Here is a 23,921-nt window from a genome sequence, read left to right as displayed (position 1 = left end):
TGCCTTTTCCTGGCTTCTTTCCTGCTCAGCCACTGGCTTCCACTTTCTGCGCCCTCAGCAGTGACAGAGTTTCTACTTCTCTCTACCCGAGGGGAGGGAGGGAGGGAGGGAAGGCGGGAATGGCTCTGTCATTTCCCTAAGGTAAATAAACGGGTAATAATTGACCTTCCTGTGCACCTAAAAAGACCACTCGTCGTGCCCGGTGGAGCATGGGGGCGTGGAGGGGCAGGAGAGGTAGTGTAAACGGAGGGAACGAGACGGAGGGACTCTGAGGCCAAGCACAGGCTCCAACGGCCAACCGCCAGTTTCCCGGGTCCCAAAGCACACTCCAGGGGCGGGGTCTCAGAGGAAGTGTGTGGGGGGCGGGGGTGTCGGGGGTCTGGTCACGTGACTCGCCCTGCCGCAGCCCCCTCGGAAGCTGAGAGGCGGAAGTAGACGTTCGGCACGGGGCTCGCGGCGCCGACTCCACATCCGGGAGCGGAGAGGAGAGCGGAAGTGGCGTTGATCTGGCCGGAGCCCTTGGGTGAATTTGTTAGGCGTGGAGAGGGAGTGATGTCTTCCAGACTCGGTGCAGTGCCCGCCGTGAGTTTCTCGGTTTGACCGTTACGCTTTAGGGGTAGCGCTGTCGAGCCCGCCACACGCGGTCCCTCGCTTTTGTCCCCTGCTCAGAGTTGGTTTTATCAGAGCCCATCGCAGGCCCCACCCTTCTAGGTCAGATATACCAGCCCCCTCGTTTTTCCCCCCACTTCTGCTGCCCGATCCCCACCCCCTTGGACTCAGTTCCTCGTCAGATTGCCGTTAGTCTCTAGTCCTTTTACATCCCCAATGCCTCCCATATCCGTTGTCCTCGCTTTCTGTCTCCCTTTTAGAGCCTCTTTCTAGGACAGGGCTTTGAGAATGGGGGAGATGAAGGCTCTAGTGTTGTCACCTGCCTTGACCCCGTAGGAAGATAGGGCGGCACATTTTTCGTAAAAAGTCTTGCCTTCTTCCGTTTGAGGGAGTAGCCCCGGGAGAGCTTCATTGCTTGGCACAGGGGGGATTCGTCTTTTTGTGGTCAAGGTTCAGAGGCCCCTAGCATTTACTCATGTGCTTGCAATTTGCTAGACCCCGGGACCCACATCCTTTAAGCAGCAGAGGAGCACGAGGATCGTGGGAGCTAAGAAGTAAGTGAGGTTTTGTGCGATCCATTTATAATTGTGTCGCCAGCGCTGTCCAATAGAACTTCCCGTGATGATGAAAATGTTGTGTATCCGCACTGTCCAGGACTGTAGCCACTAGCCACGTATGACTGTTGAGCGCTTGAAATGTGGCTTACGTCAATGAGGAGCTGAATTTTAAATTGTATTTTAATTAACTTAAATAGCCACCTGTGACTAGTGGCCACCTGATTAGACAGTGCAGGTCTAATCCTAGTGTGGAGGAGGAAAAGTTCGCTTGCAAAAAAAAAAAAAAGTACGAATTATAATAAAAATGGAATGTGTGACTCAGTATAGCCCTGCATTTTTTTAGACATCAAATATGTACTCATGAATACATTGATGAACTTGGGAAGGACTGATAAAAGTGACTGTAAGAAATGCTTATATTTCAAACTACTTGGCTTCAAGACTGGTTTATTATATTGTTTACTGAATGTGCTAAGCTTTTCCATATCTGTTAATACAAAAAGGTTCTGGTTAATGAGATACTCATTGGAAGGGATTAAGTCACGTATACAGTATTTACTAAATATCTGCTTTGTGCCAGCTCTGTGGCAGGTTAGATACACAGACATGAAAAACACACAACTAACAGCCTAACCTATGTAGGCAAGGAGATCCACACAATACAGTGTAATGAAATGTTTTAAAACAGGAATTTAGTATAGCCTTTGGGGAAGGGGACTGATATTTGGAAGGGAAGGGTTGCCAGAGCAAATCACTCCTAAACAGACTTGAAAGTCAAGGAATAATACAGTTAGCCAGAAGGAAAAGGGTTTTGTTTTGTGTTTTTTGTTTTTTGTTTTTGTTTTTCAGAAGAAAGAACAGAATGTGAATGGGTAAAAGGATTTAATGGAATAGCAAGCGGGTAATTGTTCAGAAATGTAAAGATTAATGGGCCCTGACCTATTAATCAGAATCAGAATCATTGGGGTTAGGGCATCAGAATCCTTATTTTATTTTATTTTTTTGCGGCACGCGGGCCTCTCACTGTTGTGGCCTCTCCCGTTGCGGAGCACAGGCTCTGGACGCACAGGCTCAGCGGCCATGGCTCACGGGCCCAGCCGCTCCGCGGCATGTGGGATCTTCCCGGACCGGGGCACGAACCCGTGTTCCCTGCATCGGCAGGCGGACTCTCAGCGCCACCAGGGAAGCCCCAGAATCCTTATTTTTAACTGGACTCCTAGGGACATTGTGAAGTTTGAGAATCCTCCATGAGAAATGAGACTAGAAGAGAGTAGAGGATGAAACCGTGGAAAACATCAGTATTTAAGGGTTGGGTGGAAAAAAAAAGGCTGCAAAGGGTCCTGAGGTGAACGTCAAATACTTTCCTAATGAAATCTAAATATGTGCACCTAGGGAGTGAACTAGGGGCTCTAGGGAGTGAACTAGGGGCTCTTAAAAATTCTTGGTAGATCAGAAAGGAGTTGAAATAGGTTCAACTTCTCATCTTTGTAATCAGAAGCCGAGACTGAAAGACAGTACCACACACACCAGGTTATTTTAAAGTCACTACAATTATGATAGTTATTGTATGAGCCAAAAGCTTTTTCTTGTCATATTTCTGGAAAGAGAAGTTTGAGATTCATCTGTTTCTTTGTTTTGTTTTGTTTTGTTTTTTGCGGTACGCGGGCCTCTCACTGCTGTGGCTTCTCCCGTTGCGGAGCACAGGCTCCGGACGCGCAGGCTCAGCGGCCATGGCTCATGGGCCTAGCCGCTCCGCGGCATGTGGGATCTTCCCGGACTGGGGCACGAACCTGTGTCCCCTGCACCGGCAGGCGGACTCTCAACCACTGCGCCACCAGGGAAGCCCAATGTGGTTTTTACCAAATAATCAAATACCCTGAGTTGATAGGTAGTGTAAAATACTTGAGAATTGTTTTTGTTGAGTCCTTTAAAAATAAAAGAGAGCTGGAGGGAGGGATTCCCTATCCACGTTGACTTAATCCCCAAGATGTTAAAACTGTTGATTTTTTTCACTATACTCGTGCTTATTCATGAGCAGGGAGGTCAGTATATCCGAGTCCTACATTGACAGCAAAGAAATTTCTTTGAGGACAGTTTCCTAAGAGGAGTCAGATGGGACTTGACTCTTAATGGCCTGTGGGTACTACCAAGTCTTTCTAGTAGAGATTGTTCCCATTGTTTAGGATGGTGGGTTTTGGCCCTAGAAGACTGCCAGTTCCCACTAAAATTTTTTTTAGACCTTCATTGAGGTATAATTGAAGTACAATAGACTGCATATATTTATACAATAAGTATATCGTATAAATATATAGCCATATGTATACAGTATCTTCATCTTTGACATATGTAAGTACCCATGAAACTGTCACCACCATCAAGATAACATATTCATCTCTCCCAAAAGTTTTTTCACGTCCCTTTGCAATTCATTCCTCCCTCCACTCCTGTCCCCAGACACCCCCTGACCTGTTTTCTGTCACTGTACAGTGGTTTGCATGTTCTAGGATTTTCTATAAATGAAATCAGACATTGTGTCCTCTTTTTGCATGATTTCTTTCACTCAGAATAATGATTTTGAATGAAGAACGTTGCTAAACAGAATTCCATTATGGATATAACATAGTTTGTTTAGCCATCTATCTTGAGGGACATTTGGGTTATTCTCAGCGTGGAGGTATTACAGTAAAACTGCTGTGAACATTCATGGGCAAGTCTCTGTGTGGAAAAATATTTTTGTTTCTTTTGATAAATACTTAACACAGTATTTATTTATTAAGATGGAATTTACCATCTAAGGTTGATCGGGTCCTATGTCAGGAGTATGTTTAACTTTTTAAGAAATTGTCAGTCTTCCAAATTGGCGGTATTACTTTACATTCCTACCAGCAATGTAGGAGAGTAAGTCTCTTAATTTTAGCTAATTTAATGGGTGTATAATTGTGTTTCATTGTGGTTTTAATGAGCAATTTCCTGATGAATAATGCTGTAAAACATCTGTTCATGTGCTTCTTGGCCATTCCTGTATCTTTTTTTGTCAAGTGTGTTGATGTCTTTTGCCACCCAAAAAAAAAAAACAAATTGTGTTTTGTCTCACCATTAAATTGTATAATTTAATTAAAAAAATATATTTTCTGAACACAGTTCTTTTGTTATATGTGTCTTGAATATTTCCTCTTCAGTGGTTTGCATTTCATTTTCTTAATGGTGTCTTTTGAAGAGCCAAAGTTTTAAATTTATCATTAAAAATAATAAAAATCTTATCATTTTTTCCTTTTATGTTTCATGCTATTTGTATTCTATTTAAGAAAACTTTGCCATCCCTAATTGCAAAGATTTTTTCCTTTGCTTTCTTCCAGAAGTTTTATAGGTTTTACATTCAGGTCTATGGCTCATTTAGAGTTAATTTTTGTGTGTGGTGTGTTATAAAGGTCAATATTAATGTCTTTCCATGTGTATATCCAGTTGTTGAAAAGACTCTCCTTTCCCTGTTCAGTTGCCTTGGCATCTTTGTTAAAAATCAGTTGAACATGTATAGGTGTGGGTCTGTTTCTGGACTTTCATTATTCTCTTCCATCAATGTGTATGTCTATCTTTTTGCCAGTACTAAACTGTTTTGATACTGTAGCATTAGAGTAAGTCCTGAAATCAGGTAAGGTAAGTCATCTAACTTTGTTGTTTTTTTCAAGATTGTTTCAGCTCTTGTATTTTCTTGGCCTCTTTTTTTTTTTCTTGGCCTTTTTATATAAATTCTACAATCAGTTTGTTATTTCTATAAAAAGAAGCATGCTGGAGTATTGATTGGTGTATGTATTGAATCTATAGGTCGATTTAGGGAGAATTGCCATTTTAACAATATTGAATTTTCTGATTTATGAGCATGTTATGTTTTTCCATTTATTTAGGTCTTCTTCAATTTCTCTCACCAGTGTGTTGTAGTTTTCATTGTAAAATTCTTGAATGGCTTTTGTTAGATTTGTTTCTAGGTTCCTAGATTTGTTCCTAGGTTCCTGTGTTTTTTGTTACTGTAAATGCTATTATTTTTATAAGTTCATCTTCTAGTTGCTTGTTGCTAGTAGCTAAGAATACACTTTTAAAAAAAATATTTCATTTATTTATTTGGTTGTGCTGGGTCTTAGTTGCTGCAGGCGAGCTCCTTTGTTGCGGTTCACAGGCTCCTTAGTTGCAGCACATGGGCTCCTTAGTTGCAGCCGGTGGGCTCCTTAGTTGTGTCATGTGAACTCTTAGTTGCAGCATGCATGTGGGATCTAGTTCCCTGACCAGGGGTCAAACCCGAGCCCCCTGCATTGGGAGCGCGGAGTCTTGACCGCTGCGCCACCAGGGAAGTCCCACAATTGATTTTTGTATTTTAGCCTTGTATCCTGTCACTTGCTAAATTCGTTTTTTAAAAATTAATAAATTAATTAATTTATTTTTGGGCTGTGTTGGGTCTTCGTTGCTGCGCTCGGGCTTTCTCTGGTTGCGGTGAGCGGGGGCTACTCTTCATTGTGGTGTGTGGACTTCTCATTGTGGTGGCTTCTCTTGTTGCGGAGCGCCGGCTCTAGGGCACGCAGGCTTCAGTAGTTGTGGCACGTGAGCTCAGTAGTTGTGGCTTGTGGGCTCTAGAGCACAGGCTCGGTAGTTGCAGCGCACGGGCTTAGTTGCTCCGTGGCATGTGGGATCTTCCTGCACCAGGGATTGAACCTGTGTCCCCTGCACTGGCACGCAGACTCTTAACCACTGCACCACCAGGGAAGTCCCTCAGTTCATTTTTAATTCTAGTAATTATTTCATATATTTTCTGAGATTATCTTTGTAAACAAACTGAATAAAATCTGTTAAAAAAATCTGCAAGTAGGGGCAGTTTTACTTTTTTCCTTCTGACCTTTATGCCTCCAGTTTCTTCTTATGTCAGTTTGGTAAGTTGTATTTTTTAAGAAATGTGTTCATCTTAATTTGTCAGTTTTTTTGGCATAAAGTTTTTCGAAGTATTCTCATTATTTTAATGTCTGTATGATGTATAATAATAACCCCTCTTTCATTTCTGACATTGGTTATTTGTGGTATCTTTGGTATCTTTTTTTCTTGATCAGTCTAGCCACAGTGTTGTCAATTTTGTGATCTTTTCAAAGAACCAGATTTTCTGTAAAGTCTGTTTCCTAATTTGTGAATTTCTCCTTTTTATTATGTTGTTCCTTCTGTTTCTTTGGGCTTGCTTTGCTCTTCTTTTTAAGGTACCTTAAGATGAAATCTTAACTCATTGATTTTAGATCTTCTTTTCTAACATAAGCATTTACAGCTTTAAGTTTCCTTCTAAGTACTGCTTTAGTTGCATCCCACCAATTTTGATATGTATATTTTTGTTGTTATTCACTTGAAATATTTTTGAATTTCCTTTGTGATTTCATTTTTGACCCATGAATTATTTAGAATTGGATTCTTTAATTGCCAGATTTATTTTTTTATTTTAGATACCTTGCTATTCTTGATTTCTAATTTAATTCTGATGTGGTCAGAGAACACATGTATGATTTTCATCTTTTTAAGTTTAAAGTTTATAGCCCAGTATACGATCTATCTTGTGAATGCACAGTGTGCTCTTGAAAAGAAAGTATATCCCGTAGTGTTGGATGTAGTGTTCTATAAATGTCAACTACAGCAAGGTGGCTAATAGTGTAGTTCAGATCTTCTGTGTGTTTACTCAATTTTTGTCTAGTCTTGTCAGTTCCTAAGAGGAGGAGGACTTAAAATTTCTGGTAAGATTGTGGAATTGTCTACTTTTCTTTTTCTATCAGTTCTGCTTTGTGTGCTTTGAGCCTCTATTGTTAGACACATGCAATGAGTAATTATGTCTTCCTGATGAGTTGTCATTTTAATTATTAGGAAGTGTCCCTTTTTATCTCTGGTAATACTCTTTGTCTTGAAGTCTATTTTATCTGATATTGAAATGGCCACTCCAGGCTTCTTGTGTCTGCTGATGGCATGGTATAATTTTTTCATCTTTTTACTTCCAATCTACATATGTCTTTATATTTAAAGTGTGCCTCTGTAGGCAGCATACACTAGGATATTGCTTTTTTATTTACTCTCTCAGTCTCCGACTTGTAACTGGAGTCTTTAAACCATAAACATTTACATTACTTTTTGCATGATTGGATTGAGGTCTACCATGTAATTATTTGTTCTCTCTACTCTGTTTTTCCTCTGTACGTTCTTTTGGATTATTGAAATGTTTAGTGTGCCATTTTAATTTATCTATTTGATTTTGGCTCGCTCTCCTGCTCCCCCCACCCACCCTTTTTTTTTCCTTTGAGGGGGAGGTTTGGTAGTGGTTGCTCTAGGAATTACAATATATACCTTCCCTTTCATCATCTACTTAGAGTTAAAATACTACCACGTTGCTTACATATAGAAGCCTTAGACCATATAGATTCCTTTAACCCCCTACCTGCTGACCATTAAATTATAGCTGTCATACATATTACATCTACATTTATTGAAAACCTTATCAGAGAATGCTAAAATTTTGCTTTAAAGAGTTTTTAATATTTACCTGGCTGTTTGCCATTTCTCGTGCTCTTTCTTCATTCTTAAAAATCCAGATTTCTCTCTGGTGTCATTTTCCCTTCAGCTGGAATTATTTCCCTTAGCATTTTTCATAGAGCAGTCTGCTGACAACACATTTTCTTAGTTTTTCTTCATCTGAAGAAATATTCCTAAAGGCTATTTTCACTGAATATGGAATTTTGGATTGATAAATCTTTTCTCGCAGGATTTTAAAGATGTTGTTGTGCTGTCTTGGTTTCTGTTGACAAATTCCCAATCATTTGAATCACTGTTCTCTGTATGTAATATGTGCTTTTTTCCTAGCTGCTTTCTGGATTTTTAAAAACTCTTCAGTTTTAAACAGTTTCATTAAGATATATCTAGGTGTGTTTTTCTATTGAGTGTTCGTTGAGCTCCTTAAATCTGTAAATTTATGTTTTTCATTAAATATGGGGGATTTTTCCACCATTATTTTTTTCAAAAACTTTTCCTCAATCTCTCTTTCCTCTTCTTCTTGGATTACAACTATGCTTAAGTTAGATCTTTTGATATTGACACCACAGGTTGTTGGGGCTCTGTTGACTGTTTTTCAGTCTTTTGTCCTCATTGTTCTTCAGATTGGATAATTTCTATTGATCTGTCTTCAAGTTCATAGATTCTTTCCTCTGCCATCTCCATTCTATTACTAGCCCATCAGTGAGTTTTTATTTTATTTGTTACTTTTCAGTTTTAAAATTAATTTGTTCTTTTTTATGATTTCTATCTTTCTGCTGATAATCCCTACATTTTCCTTCATTTCCAGTGTTTTCCTTTCTAGCGTGGAGCATACTTATAATAGCTGCTTTAAAGGCTTTGATAGTTCCAATATCTGCATCATCTTCCAACATCTGTTTATCATCTGTCCTTTGAGAATTGCTCACATTTTCCTGGTTCTTTGTGAATTGCGTAATTTTGGAATTTATTCTCAAGATTGTGAATGTTATTTGTGTAGACCGTGGGTCTTTTTAGGATCTTCTGGGGATTGTTGCTGTTTTTATTTTAGCAGGTAACCTGTTTAGGTTCAGATCATAAATTCTGTCGTACTTTCTGAAGGCATTGGTTCAGTGGAACTGAAGTTCCATGCTTTTGAGTCTTTTCTATGATGGTTTAGAGCTCAGGGGTTAGTTTTTCGAAGCTTGTTTCAGTTCTCCAAGCTTTTGAGACATTGGTTTGGATCTGTCTCACAGTAGTAGCTCAGGGGTTAGGCTGAGACTTGTGTAGTTTGTTTAAATTTTATTTCACTTTCAAAGTCTTTGCTAAGCTGGTTTGGGTATGCTCCACACATACATAGCTCAGGCTAAGCTGTGATTTGTGTGGATTTGTACACAGAAATATGAGGTCACCTTCTTTGCCTGTCTCTTCTCCATGATTCCCCCACATTCTCTAGTCTATAGAGACCCCTTTTCCTGGTTTATAAGGCCAGAAAGATGGAGTTTCTATGAGAATTTAGGCTGCCCATGCTGTTCTGTGAGCGGGGGCCACCCATGTTGCAAAGCTGCATGTGAGAGAAAAAAAAACTGGGAAACATACCCCATGTGGCTCACTTCTCCCAGTTTTAACTCTTCTCCACAATCCACCTGCTTTTGTGTACTTTTTGAGGTCCAGAGTTTTTAGCTGTAATCAGCAAGAGGAACGGGCCGTAGTGGGCGTATGCCACTGTGCCGGAACCAGGACATCTCTGTATTAAACTTGTAATATTGGACCTCATGTACAGAGCTGAGAATCATTTTTCCCTTTTTGTAGCATACTGACTTTGTAAGTCCCTGTTATTTTTTGTTTTCCCTATCCCCACATCCATCCCCTTCCTCCCAGAGACAACCATACTAACAAGTTTGATATTTGTCCTTAAATATTTGTGAGTCCTTATAAAATAGCTAGTGCTGTTTACTTGTGTAATTGTTTTTAATTTACTGAATTGACATTGTACTGTACATCTTGTTCTGTTTTTTTTTTATTGAACAGTATGCTTTTTAGTTACGTTCATATCTCTAGATGTGTAGAAATGGTTTATTGCTTCTAACAGCTACATAATATTCCTTAGCAGGCATCTATCACATTTTACTTTTATTTATTCCTAAGAATGGTCACCTTTGTTACTTCCAACTACCTGCTACCACAAGCCTCTATGTGTAATTGTTACCAACTGTACCTCTAAAGTGTAGTCTTGAATATGTCAGTTTATCATCTCTACTACGAAACCTTAGTTCAAGTTCAAGCTTTCATCATCTCTTATCCATACTATTGCAATAAGCTGCTAACTCTTCTCCTTTCTTTCACTCATCCTCCATGGGTCATCTTTCATACAGCATCCAGAGTGACATTTCTAAACCATAAATCTAAGGCAGGCCTCACACAGTTAAGTTAGCTGGAAGAGGAATGTCTCAGAGATCCTTGGACTACACTTTGAGAACTGCTGCTCTACCACACTTTGAGCCATCTAGAAGACACTTTGTCACTACTCAGTGATGTTTGTTGACTACATACTGACTGGTCTTAGATTTAGACATTTGGATCCAGCCATATACCAGACTTCTGGCCCGCTTAACTCAGACAAGATAGCACCCTTCCTTTAGCTATGTATCAAGCCTAAGCAAGAGAGGGTGCCCTGACATCAAGGTGTAGTGGTTACTGTCCCTCTGCCAGAGAAATAGGGAGGCCTGGACATACCTGCTTACAGATCCAGGGGATCTTCTGAAGGGTCATGGAACACCCTATTTCACTACTTTCTTTTCATTGATGGATTTAGGAAGGAATGCCTACTTGGGCTATCGAATGATCATTTATGTGGACTGCTTATGCTTTCTGATTATAGTGAAGTATAATAATCATTATATGTATTGTACTAGGTCAACTATTTTAATTGTTAGAAAATTACAATCTAAATTGTTTTTATTATCAGGCTTCTTCGTTTTTTACACAGGTAACCAACTTGGTTATCTTCTTATGATGTAATATAAGTAATAGAAACTTTACTCCAGACCCTCCTTTGTGGTATTTATCTTTGTGTCATGTTAGTAGCAGGACCCAGTGCTCCATAAAGGATAATAGTTTCCAGTACACTATCCCTCATGATGACTCCTTAAGCGGCTCGTCATCTGCTTCTTCGTGTGAACCGGTGAGTGATTTTCCAGCCTCCTTCCGAAAGTCTACCTACTGGATGAAGATGAGAAGGATCAAGCCAGCTGCTACTTCCCGTGTTGAAGGTATCAGTATCAGTATCTTATTCCAAAGACAGGGAACTCTCTAAAGTTATATTTGAGGTAGCTGTTGTAAATGGCTCTTAAAATATTAAGTACCACATATGTGTTCTTTATTAGTGGTTGAAATTTTATGTTTATTGTTTTTGGCCGTGCCACTCGGCTTGTGGGATCTTAGTTCCCCAACCAGGGATTGAACCTGGGCCATGGCAGTGAAAGCGCCAAGTCCTAACCAGTGGACCGCCAGGGAAGTCCCCTGAAATTTTTTTTAAGGCGTTAGGCTGTCATATACTCTTAGCTTCATGAAGTGTCCCTCTGTTTCACTGAGTGAAATTCTGCTGATCTTACTCCTCTAGGTGATATGGTATAGCCTTTGCTCTTCATACGAATTGAACTTTCTTTCCTGTTGTTCTAGTTTGATCCTCTGTTGAGGGTTTAGGGGCTAGTGTAAGGATTATTCTAAGTGGAATTTATTAGTGGTTATAGTCTGAAGGGTTCTTAGTAGCCCTTTATCTTGAACAGTTAGCCTCAAATCAGGATCAAACAAATCACACTGCCTGAAGGATCTTATTTTTCATAGGGAACAGTTGATCACTTGGGATGGAGACCAGCACAAAAGGAAAAGGGGAGGTTGAGTCAGTTAATGAAAAGTTATACCAACTTCCCTAAAAATGTTCCAAACACTTCTGTAAGACCCGTGCTTGCTGATAATCTTTCTCTTTGGTGGTATTGTGATCGATGATTTGAAGGGGGGCGTAGATGTTCTCATATAAACCATACTGAGATTTTGTTTTGTTTTCCTATGTTATTTCAGGGTCAGGTGGAGTATCAGCCAAAGGAAAAAGGAAACCCAGACAGGAAGAAGATGAAGACTATCGAGAATTTCCTCAGAAGAAGCATAAGCTTTATGGTGAGGGAGTAACTTTGCTAATTCTTTTTCACTGCGTGCCTGGGCTTTATTCTCTGAAGGTGAAAGGGAGAGGGACCTTAGATTTTGGCCCTTAAGCACTTTTGAGCCCTTTGAATTTTTTGGCAAGGAATGGCCTCCATCCTGCCTTTTTTTTTTTAATTTTGGCTGCGCTGGATCTTCGTTGCGGCGCACGGGCTTCTCTAGTTGTGGCGTGTGGGCTCTCTAGTTGTGGCGCACGGGCTTCTCTGGTTGAGGCTCGCGGGCTCTAGAGCTCGCGGGCTCAGTAGTTGTAGTGCGCGGGCTCTCTAGTTGCAGCGTGTAGGCTTAGTTGCGGTATGTGGGATCTTAGTTCCCTGCCCAGCGATTGAACCCGGGCCCCTTGCATTGGGAACACGGAGTCTTCACCACTGGACCACCAGGGAAGTCCCCCCATCCTGCCTTATTTTACCGTTTTCTTCTGTCATGACTTAAGGGAGTCATTTGGTTGAGGGAGTGGGGCCTAGGGTGTTGAGAGGAGGAGGAAAGAGATTTTGGTGCTAGAGAGGGGTCAGCAAAGGTGATGTGTTGGGCTTCAAGTTTCTGTCTTGCGTCAGGGAGGAAGCAACGGCCTAAAACTCAGCCTAATCCCAAAGCCCAGGCTCGTCGTATTCGGAAGGAACCACCAGCTTATGCAGCAGGTATGCTTTCTGTCGGAAGCTTTGTGAGATCTAGTTCTCTCATTCTGTCTTTTTTGTTGTTGTTGGTAAAGGAATGATGTACCAAAGCATTTTTTTAGGGAGGCACTTATTAAGCGCATGGCTTTGGAGGTCAGTCATGTTTGTTCAAGTTTTGGCTCTTCATTAATTTTTTGACCTGCCTCTTAATTTCTGCAAACTTCAGTTTCCTTGTCTCTAAATAGGAATAATAAAGGCAGTCCGAATTGTTATGAAAAATTAAATGGGATAAAAACATTTAACAAAGTCTCAGGCACATAGGAAACACTTAGCAAACTGATTGTTATATATCTCAGTATCCCATTCTTATATGCTACTATGAAAAATATTACCCATTGACAGTTATACGTCAGTAAAACTGGGAAAAAAATTATTGCTCATTTCTTTAAGCCACTGGGCTTTGGAGTGGTTGTTGGATGGTTTTGATCATGGGGAATTGAGTAGGAGTTTCAGAAACTCTTCACTGTCTGAAAAAAATTATTTCTAGAAGTTATATATAGCAAGAGTCTTTCCCCCAGGAAGAGGAAAAGCCACTTTATGATACTTTTCCTAAAATCTGGGATTGTGCTTTTTGTTTCTGGAGCATACTGCAAATTGTAAGTGTTCCTTTCTCTCCTTTGTAGGCAGTTTAGAGGAGCAGTGGTACTTAGAAATTGTGGATAAAGGCAGTGTCTCCTGTCCTACCTGCCAGGCAGTGGGGAGAAAGACCATAGAGGGCTTAAAGAAACACATGGAAAACTGCAAACAGGTTAGATATTTTGTGGCATTTCATAACTGTTATGACTTTTGACCCAAACTTTAAACCTCTGGCACTGTGTTGGATATGCTGATTATTGTGGAGAAGAGGCAGCATTGTGTCATAGAGAAAACATAGACTCTGGAGTCTGACAGACTTGGGTTTGAATCTTCATTCAGGTACTTACTAGTTGTGTCATTTAGCTTTTTATGTGTGGACCTCAGTTTTCTCATTTATAAAGTAGAGATAGTTACTACCTTGTGTCGTCCATGAGAGGATAAAAAAGAAATATTACATGCTAAGTGCCTACCCCATTACTTGGCAAATACTGGCACTCAGTAAATGGTAGTTCTTATTATTTTGAAAATGAATAGCCTTTACCTCTTTGCCCTTGAGGACATGACAATGAGCTTTTGGGATTTTGAGATTCATTGACTATTACAGAATTTGGGAAATAAAGGAGATACAGACCAGAGCAGTTGAATAGGACTTTGTGACATTCTCTTTCTCTGTTGAACAGCCTGGCCCTGAGCAGTGTTTTTTCCTTGTAGGAAATGTTCACTTGTCATCATTGTGGGAAACAACTTCGTTCACTGGCAGGGATGAAGTATCATGTCATGGCAAATCATAATAGCTTGGTAAGAGTGTGTTCTGTGCTGTGTGAGCCTATGTGGTATTTGGATGCCTTTACTTGGACGAGTGTAGATAAATCAGTGGAGATGGCTAAGGCTCTGGGACTTCATGGGGTGTTAAGTAAGAAGGCCCTTTAGATAGAAGAGTTACACACAATGAAATGTGGATAATACATAGGTATTTGTGTTTAGGTTAGCCCAAAGTTCATATCCTGGGAGGTAGAGGCTTTGAACTCTTAGTTCCTTTACATTCACTTCACTGTTGAGGAGAAGATGGAGAAAGCCAGGAGTCAGATAACTTAGACTTCATGGGCATCAGCTGAGGTACTAGTCCAGTCCTTGATACTCCTATGTTAGAATTTTTTTTCTCTATCTGTCTTGTCCATGAGTCATTTGCCTGTTGGCTTCTCTTGCTTTCTAGCCCATCTTGAAGGCTGGAGATGAAATAGATGAGCCAAGTGAAAGGGAACGTCTCCGAACAGTTCTCAAGAGACTGGGAAAGCTGAGGTGCATGCGTGAGGTAAGAGCCCAAAGACAGCAACTCCTTCTGCCTGGAGTCTCAGGTCAATGTCTTTCTGTTACTCACTTCCATGTCTCCTACTTCTTCCTTACAGACCTGGTTTTGTGTCATCTTCCAGCATAAGAGTGACTTCTGTTTTTCAGGGTCTCCTGAACTCATTAACAGTTCTTTATTTTCTTTCTCATCTCCAGAAATTTGTTCTCCCTTTTCCCTTTGTTTGAAGGAGTTTCTTTGTCATCCTTTCTTTAGTGTGATAAAGAGGATTGTAGTAACCTCATGTGAGGAACTTTGATATTGCTGGCTGTTTGATATTGCGGTGGAGTTGGATCATAGACCAAAGAGGAAGCTGTGACACAGATGAGATACACAGTTCTAGTTTACTGATTGCTAAGTTGATTGAATATCATACTTGGTGGTAGATAGGACAGCAGTTGGGCCAGGGACAAGGAAGGGTTGTGCGAATGGGAAATGCTGGAGAGGGTCTAGTGATATCAGAGCGTCTGTTTGTATGATGTGGCTGTTTAGAAGTTTAGAAACCATATAAAAATATGTAAGATTATAATATAGGCCTCTCTCCTTTGTTCAGAGTTGCTCTAGTAGCTTCACCAGCATCATGGGATATCTGTATCATGTCAGAAAATGTGGCAAAGGGGCTGCAGAGCTGGAGAAGATGACCCTGAAATGTCACCACTGTGGAAAGCCATATAGATCGAAGGCTGGACTTGCGTATCACCTGAGGTCAGAGCACGGGCCTGTGAGTACTGATTGCTTTCCAGACCCTGTTTGGGGATCTGTTCTGCGGTGACTGCTTGCCCCTGCATCTTTCCTGCATCCTTGGTTCCTCATTTGTAGTCCCTTTTAATATGAATGTTTTTGTTCTCTCTCTTTCTTGTTCTTTTGTGCTCTCCTGTCTGCTGTTTGATCATTATTAGGTTAAAGAAATCAAAGTTCATTGTATAGTCTGGGCAGAAGTAAACTCATTACTATATTTTTAAAGCTTAAGGCATTCTCCCTAAGTGAGAAATTTTGCAGAATTCTATCCAGCCGATCCCTCTATTCCAATTTGTTTGTCTTGACTTTTTTTTTTCCTGATTACATTTCTAGGCTCCCCCACCTCTTTTTTTTTTTTTAGCATTAAGTTTCAAGATATAACTTACATATGGTAATTAATATTCACTCTTTTTAGTATACAGTTATAAGAGTTTCGACAAAATCATACAGTCATGTAATTACCACCATGATCAAGATATAGAACAGTTTGATCATGCCCCCCAGATTCTTTTGTGTCCCTTTGTAGTCGGTTGTTCTTCCCACCCCCAGCCCCTGGCAACCACTGATCTATTTCCTGTCCCTATAGTTTTGCCTTTTTTGGAATGTCATATAAATGGAATCATACAGTATATACCCTCTTGACTCTGGCTTCTTTCTCTTAGCATAATACATTTGTGATTCATCCATGTGTTGCATGGATCATTAGTTTATTCCTTTTTGTTTCTGTCTAAGATTCCACTGTATGGATATTTCACAATTTATCCATTCACCAGTTGAAGAGCATTTGAGTCATTTCTAGTTTGGGGCAGTTTTGAATAAGCTGCTATAAACATTTACATATAAAGGTTTTTGTGTGAAAATAAATTTTAATTTCTCTTGGGTAAATACTTAGGAATAGGATTGTTAGGTCATATGATAAGTGTATGTTTAACTTGGTAAGAAACTGCCAAACTGTTTTCCTAAGTGGCTGTGCCATTTTTCATTCTCACCAGCAAAGTATGAGAATTCCAGGAGCTTTGCGTCTTTATCAGCTTGCCCTTGTCATGTTCATTTTTTAAATCCATTCTAATAGGTATGTAGCAGTATTTTACTGCAGTTTAAATTTGCATTTCCCTAATGACTAATGATATTGACCATCTTTTCTTCTGCTTATTGGCAATGTCAGTCTTTAATGAAGTTTCTTCTTTAGTGAAGTGTCTGTTGAAATCCTGTGTTCATTTTATTGTTGCAGTTTTTGTTGTCTTGCTATTAACGTTTTAAATATATTTTGGGTTTTTTATATATTCTGGACACAAGTCTTTTTTTTTTTTTTACATCTTTATTGGAGTATAATTGCTTTACAGTGGTGTGTTAGTTTCTGCTTTATAACAAAGTTAATCAGTTATACATATACATATGTTCCCATATCTTTTATTTATTTATTTATTTATTATTATTATTTTTTTCTGTGCTGTGCGGAATGCAGCATCTGAATTCCCCGACTGGGGATCAAACCCGTTCCCCTTGCATTGGGAGCGCAGAGTCTTAACCACTGGACCAACAGGGAAGTCCCTGGACACGAGTGTTTTAGCAGATACATGTTTTGCAGATATTTTCTCCCAGTCTGTAGCTTGTCTTTGCATTTTTTATAGTGTTTTTCAAAGGGCAGAATTCTTAATTTTCATAAAGTTCAGTTTATCTTTTTTTTTCCTTTTATGGATAATGCTTTTGTTGTTGTATCTAAGATATCTTTGCCCAATCCAGTGTATAATTTTCTTTTGCTGCATTATAACAATCACCATAAAATTAACGGCTTAAACAACACAACTGTATTAGCTCACAGTTTATTAGGCCAGAAGTCCAGGTTACAGTATGGCTCAGCTGGTTCCCCTGTGTAGAGCCTCACAAGACTGGAATCAGAGTGTCGGTAGGGCTATTCCTTTGTGGAGGCTCGAGGAGAGGATCTGTTTCCGGGCTCTTTAAGATGGTTCAAGAATTCAGTTCCATTCAGGCATAGGACCTCACTTCCGTGTTTGCTGGGAGATGTGCTCAACTTCTAAAGGCTACCTGCAGTCCCTGGCTCACGGTCCGTTTATCTTCGAGTCAGCAACAGTACTGAGTCTCTCTCATGCTTGAAATGTCTCCTGCCTCTTTTTTCTGTCACACCTCTCCTACTTAAAGTCAACTGATTATGGACATATATTAGATTTATAAGAATACCTTTACATCAGCATCTAGATTAATGTTTGGTTGATTAACTGATGACGGTAGCCTCGCCAAGTTGACACATCAAAAAACCATCATGCCCAGGATCACAAAATGTTCTCCCTAGGTTTCTTCTAGAATTTTTATACTTTTATGGTTTACATTTATGGCTATGATCCATTTTGAATTAATTTTTGTATATGGGTTGATGTTTATTTCTTTGTATATGGGTATATCTTGACTTTTAACCACTTTCACTTATTCCAACATAACAGATTTTATCCTGCTAAGAAGCTTTTTACCAGTAAAATATGCATTAAGATGGTAGAACTTTATACTAGTGGTTAGCAAGCTAGTAAGTAGCTTTCTTTTCTTCCTTTTTTTTTTTTTTTAAATAGCTCTTTCAGTATTGAGAGCAGGAAGGACAGCCTTTAATCACTGGATCTGATGGAAGCCATTTCTCAGGCCTGTGCTTTACTGTGTCTTATTCTTGCAGATATCCTTCTTTCCAGAGTCAGGACAGCCAGAGTGCTTGAAGGACATGAACTTGGAGCCAAAGAGTGGGGGCCGAGTTCAGAGGCGTTCTGCCAAGATAGCTGTATACCACCTGCAGGAGCTGGCCTCTGCTGAACTGGCCAAGGAGTGGCCTAAGAGAAAGGTGCTTCAGGATCTGGTACCTGATGATCGGAAGGTGAGGCAGAAAGTAGTATTAATTTTGAACCATTATGTCTGATACTGGGCTTACTACATACAGAGAAGTAAACACACTTGAGTGAGTACATGATAGACAATATTTTGCTCCTTTATCCTCGGAGATGGAGTATATCTGATCCAGCTTCAGTGTTTGGATTCATGTAGGTCCTAGAGTGACAGTCTTTTTCAGAAGTTCTTTAAGGAGCCCTCTTAATTTTAGGCTACTTCCAGGGTGAACCTGAATTCCCAGGTCACTTTTTTGTTTGGTCTTTGCCCAGTACATTTCCACTTTGTTAGTTCATATGTAGTAGTTTATTTTTATTTTATTTTATTTTATTTTTATATGTAGTAGTTTAATATTTAGGTAGGTGTTTTCAGTTTGTTTTTATAGCAGTAGAACCCCTTTCCCCACCTACTTTTTTTCCCAAGTAATAAAAGCTTATGCAAAACACCAGTATATAAAATAACTAAAAATGGAGTTGCTCTGAGTAACTAGGGGTAGTGAGCCCAAAGGCTTGTCTACTTAGCCTTCTCCTTGATACTTTTATCATTCCCCTCCATGGCCCCAGATGTACTTCTGAGGGGTGCAGAACCCAGCTTGGAAGCCTTTGGTTTAGAATAAACAGATCATAGAGGGAAGGAGCCCTATTTGGCCAAGAGGAGACAAGGAGTATATGACAGTGGAGTAGTCATGGGAAGGGGTTGGAGGGCTATACAGTAAGGACTAAGATCAGAGTTAAGGGTCTGTTACTCTCCAGGGTGTCAAGAAGAATAGTTTAGATTTGGCCTAGTGCTTTGACCCATGTGAGAGGAATGTTACGTATTATAAGAAAATAGGTCAAATCTAGAAGTTAACACTTTTTCTTATTTGGTCTAAAAATCAGTCCTACTGGTGTCCAAGAAGTTGGATCCTGTTTTTGAACATCAGAACATCCTTTCTTGTTTCAGATTTATTGCCACTTTTTTCATGCCACAGGCTAAAGTACATGGTTATCTAAATTCAGTTTAGATGTGAATTTTGCACAGATACATATATTTTGTGATATTGCAGTCCAGTTGCTTTCATTTTGCATGGTATGCGTTAGAGAATTTGTTAGCTCACTGATAAGTTTTGGTATTGTTACCTAGCAGATACTTTCTCAAAATCATCAAACAGTTTTATATTTTGACCGTGTATGGGTTTTAAGGCATAATTATTTTTTTTAAACATAAAAACTTAATTTTTTGGATTGTGGTTCAAAAGTCAAAACGATGACAAACATTGAGATATCTCACTCTCATTTGTCTTTTTCCTCTCCTGTATCTATGATTAACCATTCTTATTAGTTTCTTGTGTGTCCTTCTGGTGTTTCTTGATGCAAACACAAGCAATTTGTTTAGGAAAACCTCCTGTGTTTTCCTTTACTCTCACACTACTACACACTCACAACACTTCTGATACCAGATGTGTGGGGTTTTCCCACACTGGCCGATTCTCCAACACCAGCTGGGTATCCTACAATTTAATATAGTTCTGACACTATCTACTTGGAGTTAATATCAGATCATATAAATTAAGGGCTCAATCCCATAAGACTGCTTCAACTTCAGGTTCCAGTCTTAAGTCCCAGGTTGTCAACTTGTACTCTGATGGATTGGCTATAAATTGGGGTTCCCATGACCCCCTCCTTGGGTTTGATAATTTGCTCAAATGATTCACAGAACTCAGGGAAACACGTTTACTGGCTTATTATAAAGGATGTAATGCAGGGTACAGATGAACAACCAGATGAAGAGATACATAAGGTGAGGTCTGGAAGAGTCCTGAGCATCAGAGCTCTTGTCCTGTGGAGTTGGGGGTGTGTCACTCTCCTGGCACATAGATATATTCACCAACCCAGAAGTTCTCTGAACCCTGTTATTTGGGGATTTTTATGGAGGGTTCATCGCATAGGCATAATTGATTATTAACTCCATTTTCGTACCCTCTCTGCTTGCCAGAGAGTGGGAGGTGGGCCTGAAAGTTCCAAACTTCTCATCATTGCTTTGTCTTTCTGGTGACCAGCCCCCTTCTAGGAGTCCACCAAGAGTCAACTCATTAGAACAAAAGATGCTTCTGTCACCCAGGAAATTCCAAGAGATTTAGGAGCTCTGTGTCAGATATTCCTATAACTGAGGGAATTACAAATTTTAGGAGCTCTGTGTCAAGTACCAGGGTCAAAGACTAAGTATTAGCAGGATCTAGGGTGCAGAGATCAATATATATTTCTTACTCTTTTACAAATACATATTCCTTTTTTAAAAAACCTTTGTATTTTGAATAATTTTAGACTTACAAAATCATTGCAAAATTAGTACAGAGTTTCCATATGCTCTTTACCCAGCTTCCTCTAATGCCAGCATCTTACATGTAAGTATGACAGGATCCCATCAGCATCCCATCAGGATTCCACATTTAATTTTGTTTACTGTGTCTCCTTAGTCTCCTCCAATCTGTTACAGTTCTTTGGGCATTCCTTGTCTTTTGTGTCCTTGACACTTTTGAAGAGACTATCTGGTTATTTTGTAGAATATCCCTAATGTGGGTGTGTCTGGTATTTTCTCAAGATTAGATTGAAGGTTTTATGTTTTTGGCAAAAATGCCTTCAAAACAATGTTGGCCCTTCACAATGTACCATATTAGGAGGTATATGTATCTTTTTACTGATGATAATAACCTTGGTCACTTGATTAGGTGTCCAGTTTTCTCCATGGCAAAATTACAGTTTTCCCCTTTGTAATTAATAAATATTTTGTGGGGAGATTGAGACATTCAACTAATCTGTCTTATTATTACTTCTGCCCACTTACTTTAGCATCCATCAGTGATTCTTGCCTGCAACAATTATTTCTATTGTGTTTTAGTCTAATGATGATTTTCTGTTTCCATCATTTCTTATTCAATTGTTAATTGGAATTCTACTGTGAGAAAGATCTTTTTCTTCTATTAATTTATTTATGTAAGTATGGAGTCATGGATACTTATTTTATTCTAGGGTTATAATCCAATGCTATTATTATTTTGCTGCTCTAATTGTCCCAGATTTGGCCATCAAGGGCTCTTCAAGTGGGCTTCTGTGTCTTTTCAGCATGTCCCTATCACTTTTTGAGCACTTTTTAATTTTCTGACACCATGAGATACTGTAGGTGCATCTTGTATTTTTCTTGCCCCAGCTCTGGAACCAAACTGTTCCTCTAAGGAATCCTGCTTTCTTTTACTGGAGAATATATTTAGAAACAAAGATTTGAGTGCTAGGTGTACTCATTCCCACTGGGGTGTCATTGCTTCTGGGCCCTCTTGATGGATAGAAATATGACATTTATGTATGAATATTCATGCACACATACACATAATAGTATTTATTCTATATCTGTCTGTTTAAAGCCATGATTCATCTCCAGTCCAACACTACAAGTTTCATTCATACCTTCTTTTTTCCTTATTTGTAACTCCTTTCTCTAGTAATGAGAATCCTGGCTGTCACTGTCTACAGTGTATTTATTTATTTGCTCAATCCTACTATAACATGAAGTAGTTTCAGAATTGTTAACCCATACCTCTGTAAAAAACAAATTTACTAACTAGAGACTAATATTTGTATATAGTTTTTTAAATCTTTAGCCTTAGCATATATAGTCAAAGTACTGTTTTCCAAAGTTTCTTAGGTTGGTTCCCACCTCCCCCACTCCTTTCATTATGTTTCTCATTTGTAATAATTATATTTCTCGTTTGTAATAACAAGGTTCATGTGTTACTCTTATTACATTTTGGGTTCCCCCTACATCCTATTTAATTTAAACCATTCATGGGGGAGTAGCCAAAGTGGTAGAGTAGTACAGCTATGAACTCACTTCCTCCCATGGACAGACCTGTTTACAGAGCAACTATCTTTGAGAATGAGGTGAAGACTAACAGAAAATAGCAGTTATAACCACAACTAAAGATGTAAAGAAGGAACCACAACAAGATGGGTAGGAGGGGCAGAGACATGGTAGTCAAGGCTCATATCCCTGGATAGGTGACCCACAAATGGAAGAATATTCACAACTGCAGCAGTTCTCCCCAAGCTGTGAGGGGTCTGAGCCCCATATCTGACTCCTCCCCAGCCTGGGGTTCCTGCGCTGGGAAGATGAGCACCCAGAATGTCTGACTTTGAAGGCCAGCAGGGCTTGCACACAGGAGAGCCAGAGGGCTATAGACTGTCCTCTTAGAGAGCACACCAAAAAACCTCACACACTCCAAGACCCATTACAGAGACAGTAATTGGAAAGAAGCCTGAGTCAGACCCACTTGCTGGTTTTAGAAAGCCTCCCAGAGAGGCAGGAGGCATCTGTGACTCCCCCAGGGAAAACAGTCACTGGTGGCAGCCATTTTGGGGAGCTTGTTTGACTGCGAGGACACCGGTGCTGGCAAGTGCCATTTTGGAGCCCTCCCTCTAGCCTATGAGCACCAGGGGCTTACCACCCACCAGCCAGTCATCACCAGTCCCAGGACCGGTTCAGGCTGAGCAGCTACCACACTGGGACCCAGCTCCCTCCACCACTGGGCCCAGGACCTGGCCCCACCCACCAGTAGGCCTGCACCAGCCCTGACACCCCTAGAGCCTGGCCCTGCTCACCAGTGGGCCAGCACCAGCACTAAGAGCCCCAGGCTGCACAGGCAGCTTTTCTGGGACCTGGACCTGCCCAACAGTGGGTTGGCACCAGCCCCAGGACCCCCTGGGCTATGCAGCCAGCCTTACTGGACTTGTCCCACCCACCATCAGGCCAGCGTCATCCCTGGGTGCCCCCAAGCCTGGTAGCCAGCCACCCTAGGACCCAGTTCTGCCCACCAGCAGGTCACCACCAGTCCCAGGACCCCCTGGGGATCTGCTGTCAGCCGCACTGGGACCCATTCTTGCCCACCAGTGGGCTGGCAGCCACTGCATGTGTCAGGGCCTAGCAGCCAGCTGGACCAGGTGCCAGCCCCACCTACCAGTGTGCCTGCAGTAGCCAGCCCCGCCACAAAAGAAGGGCTCACATAGCTCACATAGGGGGAAATCCCTAGAGCATATTGTTCCAGTGACCAGAGGGGAGTGTGCTACTAGGTGCCACAGGATGTCTCATACATAAAGGCCACTTCTCCAAGATGGGGAACTGTAACTGACCTGTTTAATATATGGAAGTAAACACAGAGAATTAGGCAAAATGAGGAGAAAGAGGACTATGTTCCAGACAAAGGAACAAGACAAAATCCTGGACGAAGAACTAAGCAAAGAGTAGATAAGCCTTCTACCTGATAGAGTTCAAGGTGATGCTCATAAAGATACTCAATGAAAACAGGAAAAGAATGGACGAATACAGTGAGAAGTTTAACAAAGAGTTAAAAAATATAAAGAAGAACTGAAGAACTGAAGAATACAGTAACTGAAATAAAAAATACACTAGAAGGAATCAACAGTAGATTAGATGATACAGAAGGACAGAAGAGTGAACTGGAGGACAAAATAGTAGAAATCACCCAAGCTGAGTAGAAAAAAGAAAAAGGAATTTTAAGAAATGAAGATAGTTTATGGGAACTGACATTCACATTATAGGGGTCCCAGAAGGGGAAGAGAGAGAAAAGGGGGCAGAGAATTTATTTGAAAAAATAATAGCTGAAAACTTCCCTAACTTGGGGAAGGAAACACATATCCAGGTCTAGGAAGCACAAAGAGTTCCAAACAAGACGAACCCAAAGAGGTCTGCACCAAGACACATTGTAATTAAAATGGAAAAAATTAAAGACAGAAGATCTTAAAAGCAACAAAGCAACTAGAT

The 23,921-nt window shown here is 40.3% G+C and overlaps 1 protein-coding gene across 4 annotated transcripts in view; it reads left to right on the top strand.

Moving 5' to 3' along the window:
* The first annotated feature begins 478 nt into the window (after positions 1-478).
* The window catches only part of ZNF512 (zinc finger protein 512), a 34,481-nt gene continuing 11,038 nt past the window's right edge, over positions 479-23,921 (top strand). The window contains exons 1-10 of one of the 4 annotated variants that reach the window (XM_081254755.1): positions 479-582; positions 1,105-1,163; positions 10,767-10,951; positions 11,760-11,855; positions 12,449-12,532; positions 13,192-13,316; positions 13,856-13,942; positions 14,358-14,456; positions 15,043-15,210; positions 17,908-18,102. In XM_081254755.1, the coding sequence (XP_081110881.1) occupies positions 553-582; positions 1,105-1,163; positions 10,767-10,951; positions 11,760-11,855; positions 12,449-12,532; positions 13,192-13,316; positions 13,856-13,942; positions 14,358-14,456; positions 15,043-15,210; positions 17,908-18,102 (1,128 nt within the window). In that variant the 5' untranslated portion in view covers positions 479-552. Of the gene's footprint in view, positions 583-1,104; positions 1,164-10,763; positions 10,952-11,759; positions 11,856-12,448; positions 12,533-13,191; positions 13,317-13,855; positions 13,943-14,357; positions 14,457-15,042; positions 15,211-17,907; positions 18,103-23,921 lie in introns of all 4 variants that reach the window. The other 3 variants (XM_081254754.1, XM_081254757.1, XM_081254756.1) reach the window with 3 other exon arrangements.

Source organism: Mesoplodon bidens (genome assembly GCF_964165515.1).
Source record: "Mesoplodon bidens genome assembly, chromosome: 14".
In the NCBI taxonomy this organism is placed as follows: domain Eukaryota; kingdom Metazoa; phylum Chordata; class Mammalia; order Artiodactyla; family Ziphiidae; genus Mesoplodon; species Mesoplodon bidens.
Note: the sequence above shows the minus strand (reverse complement) of the source record. Positions and strands in the feature narration are given on the sequence as shown.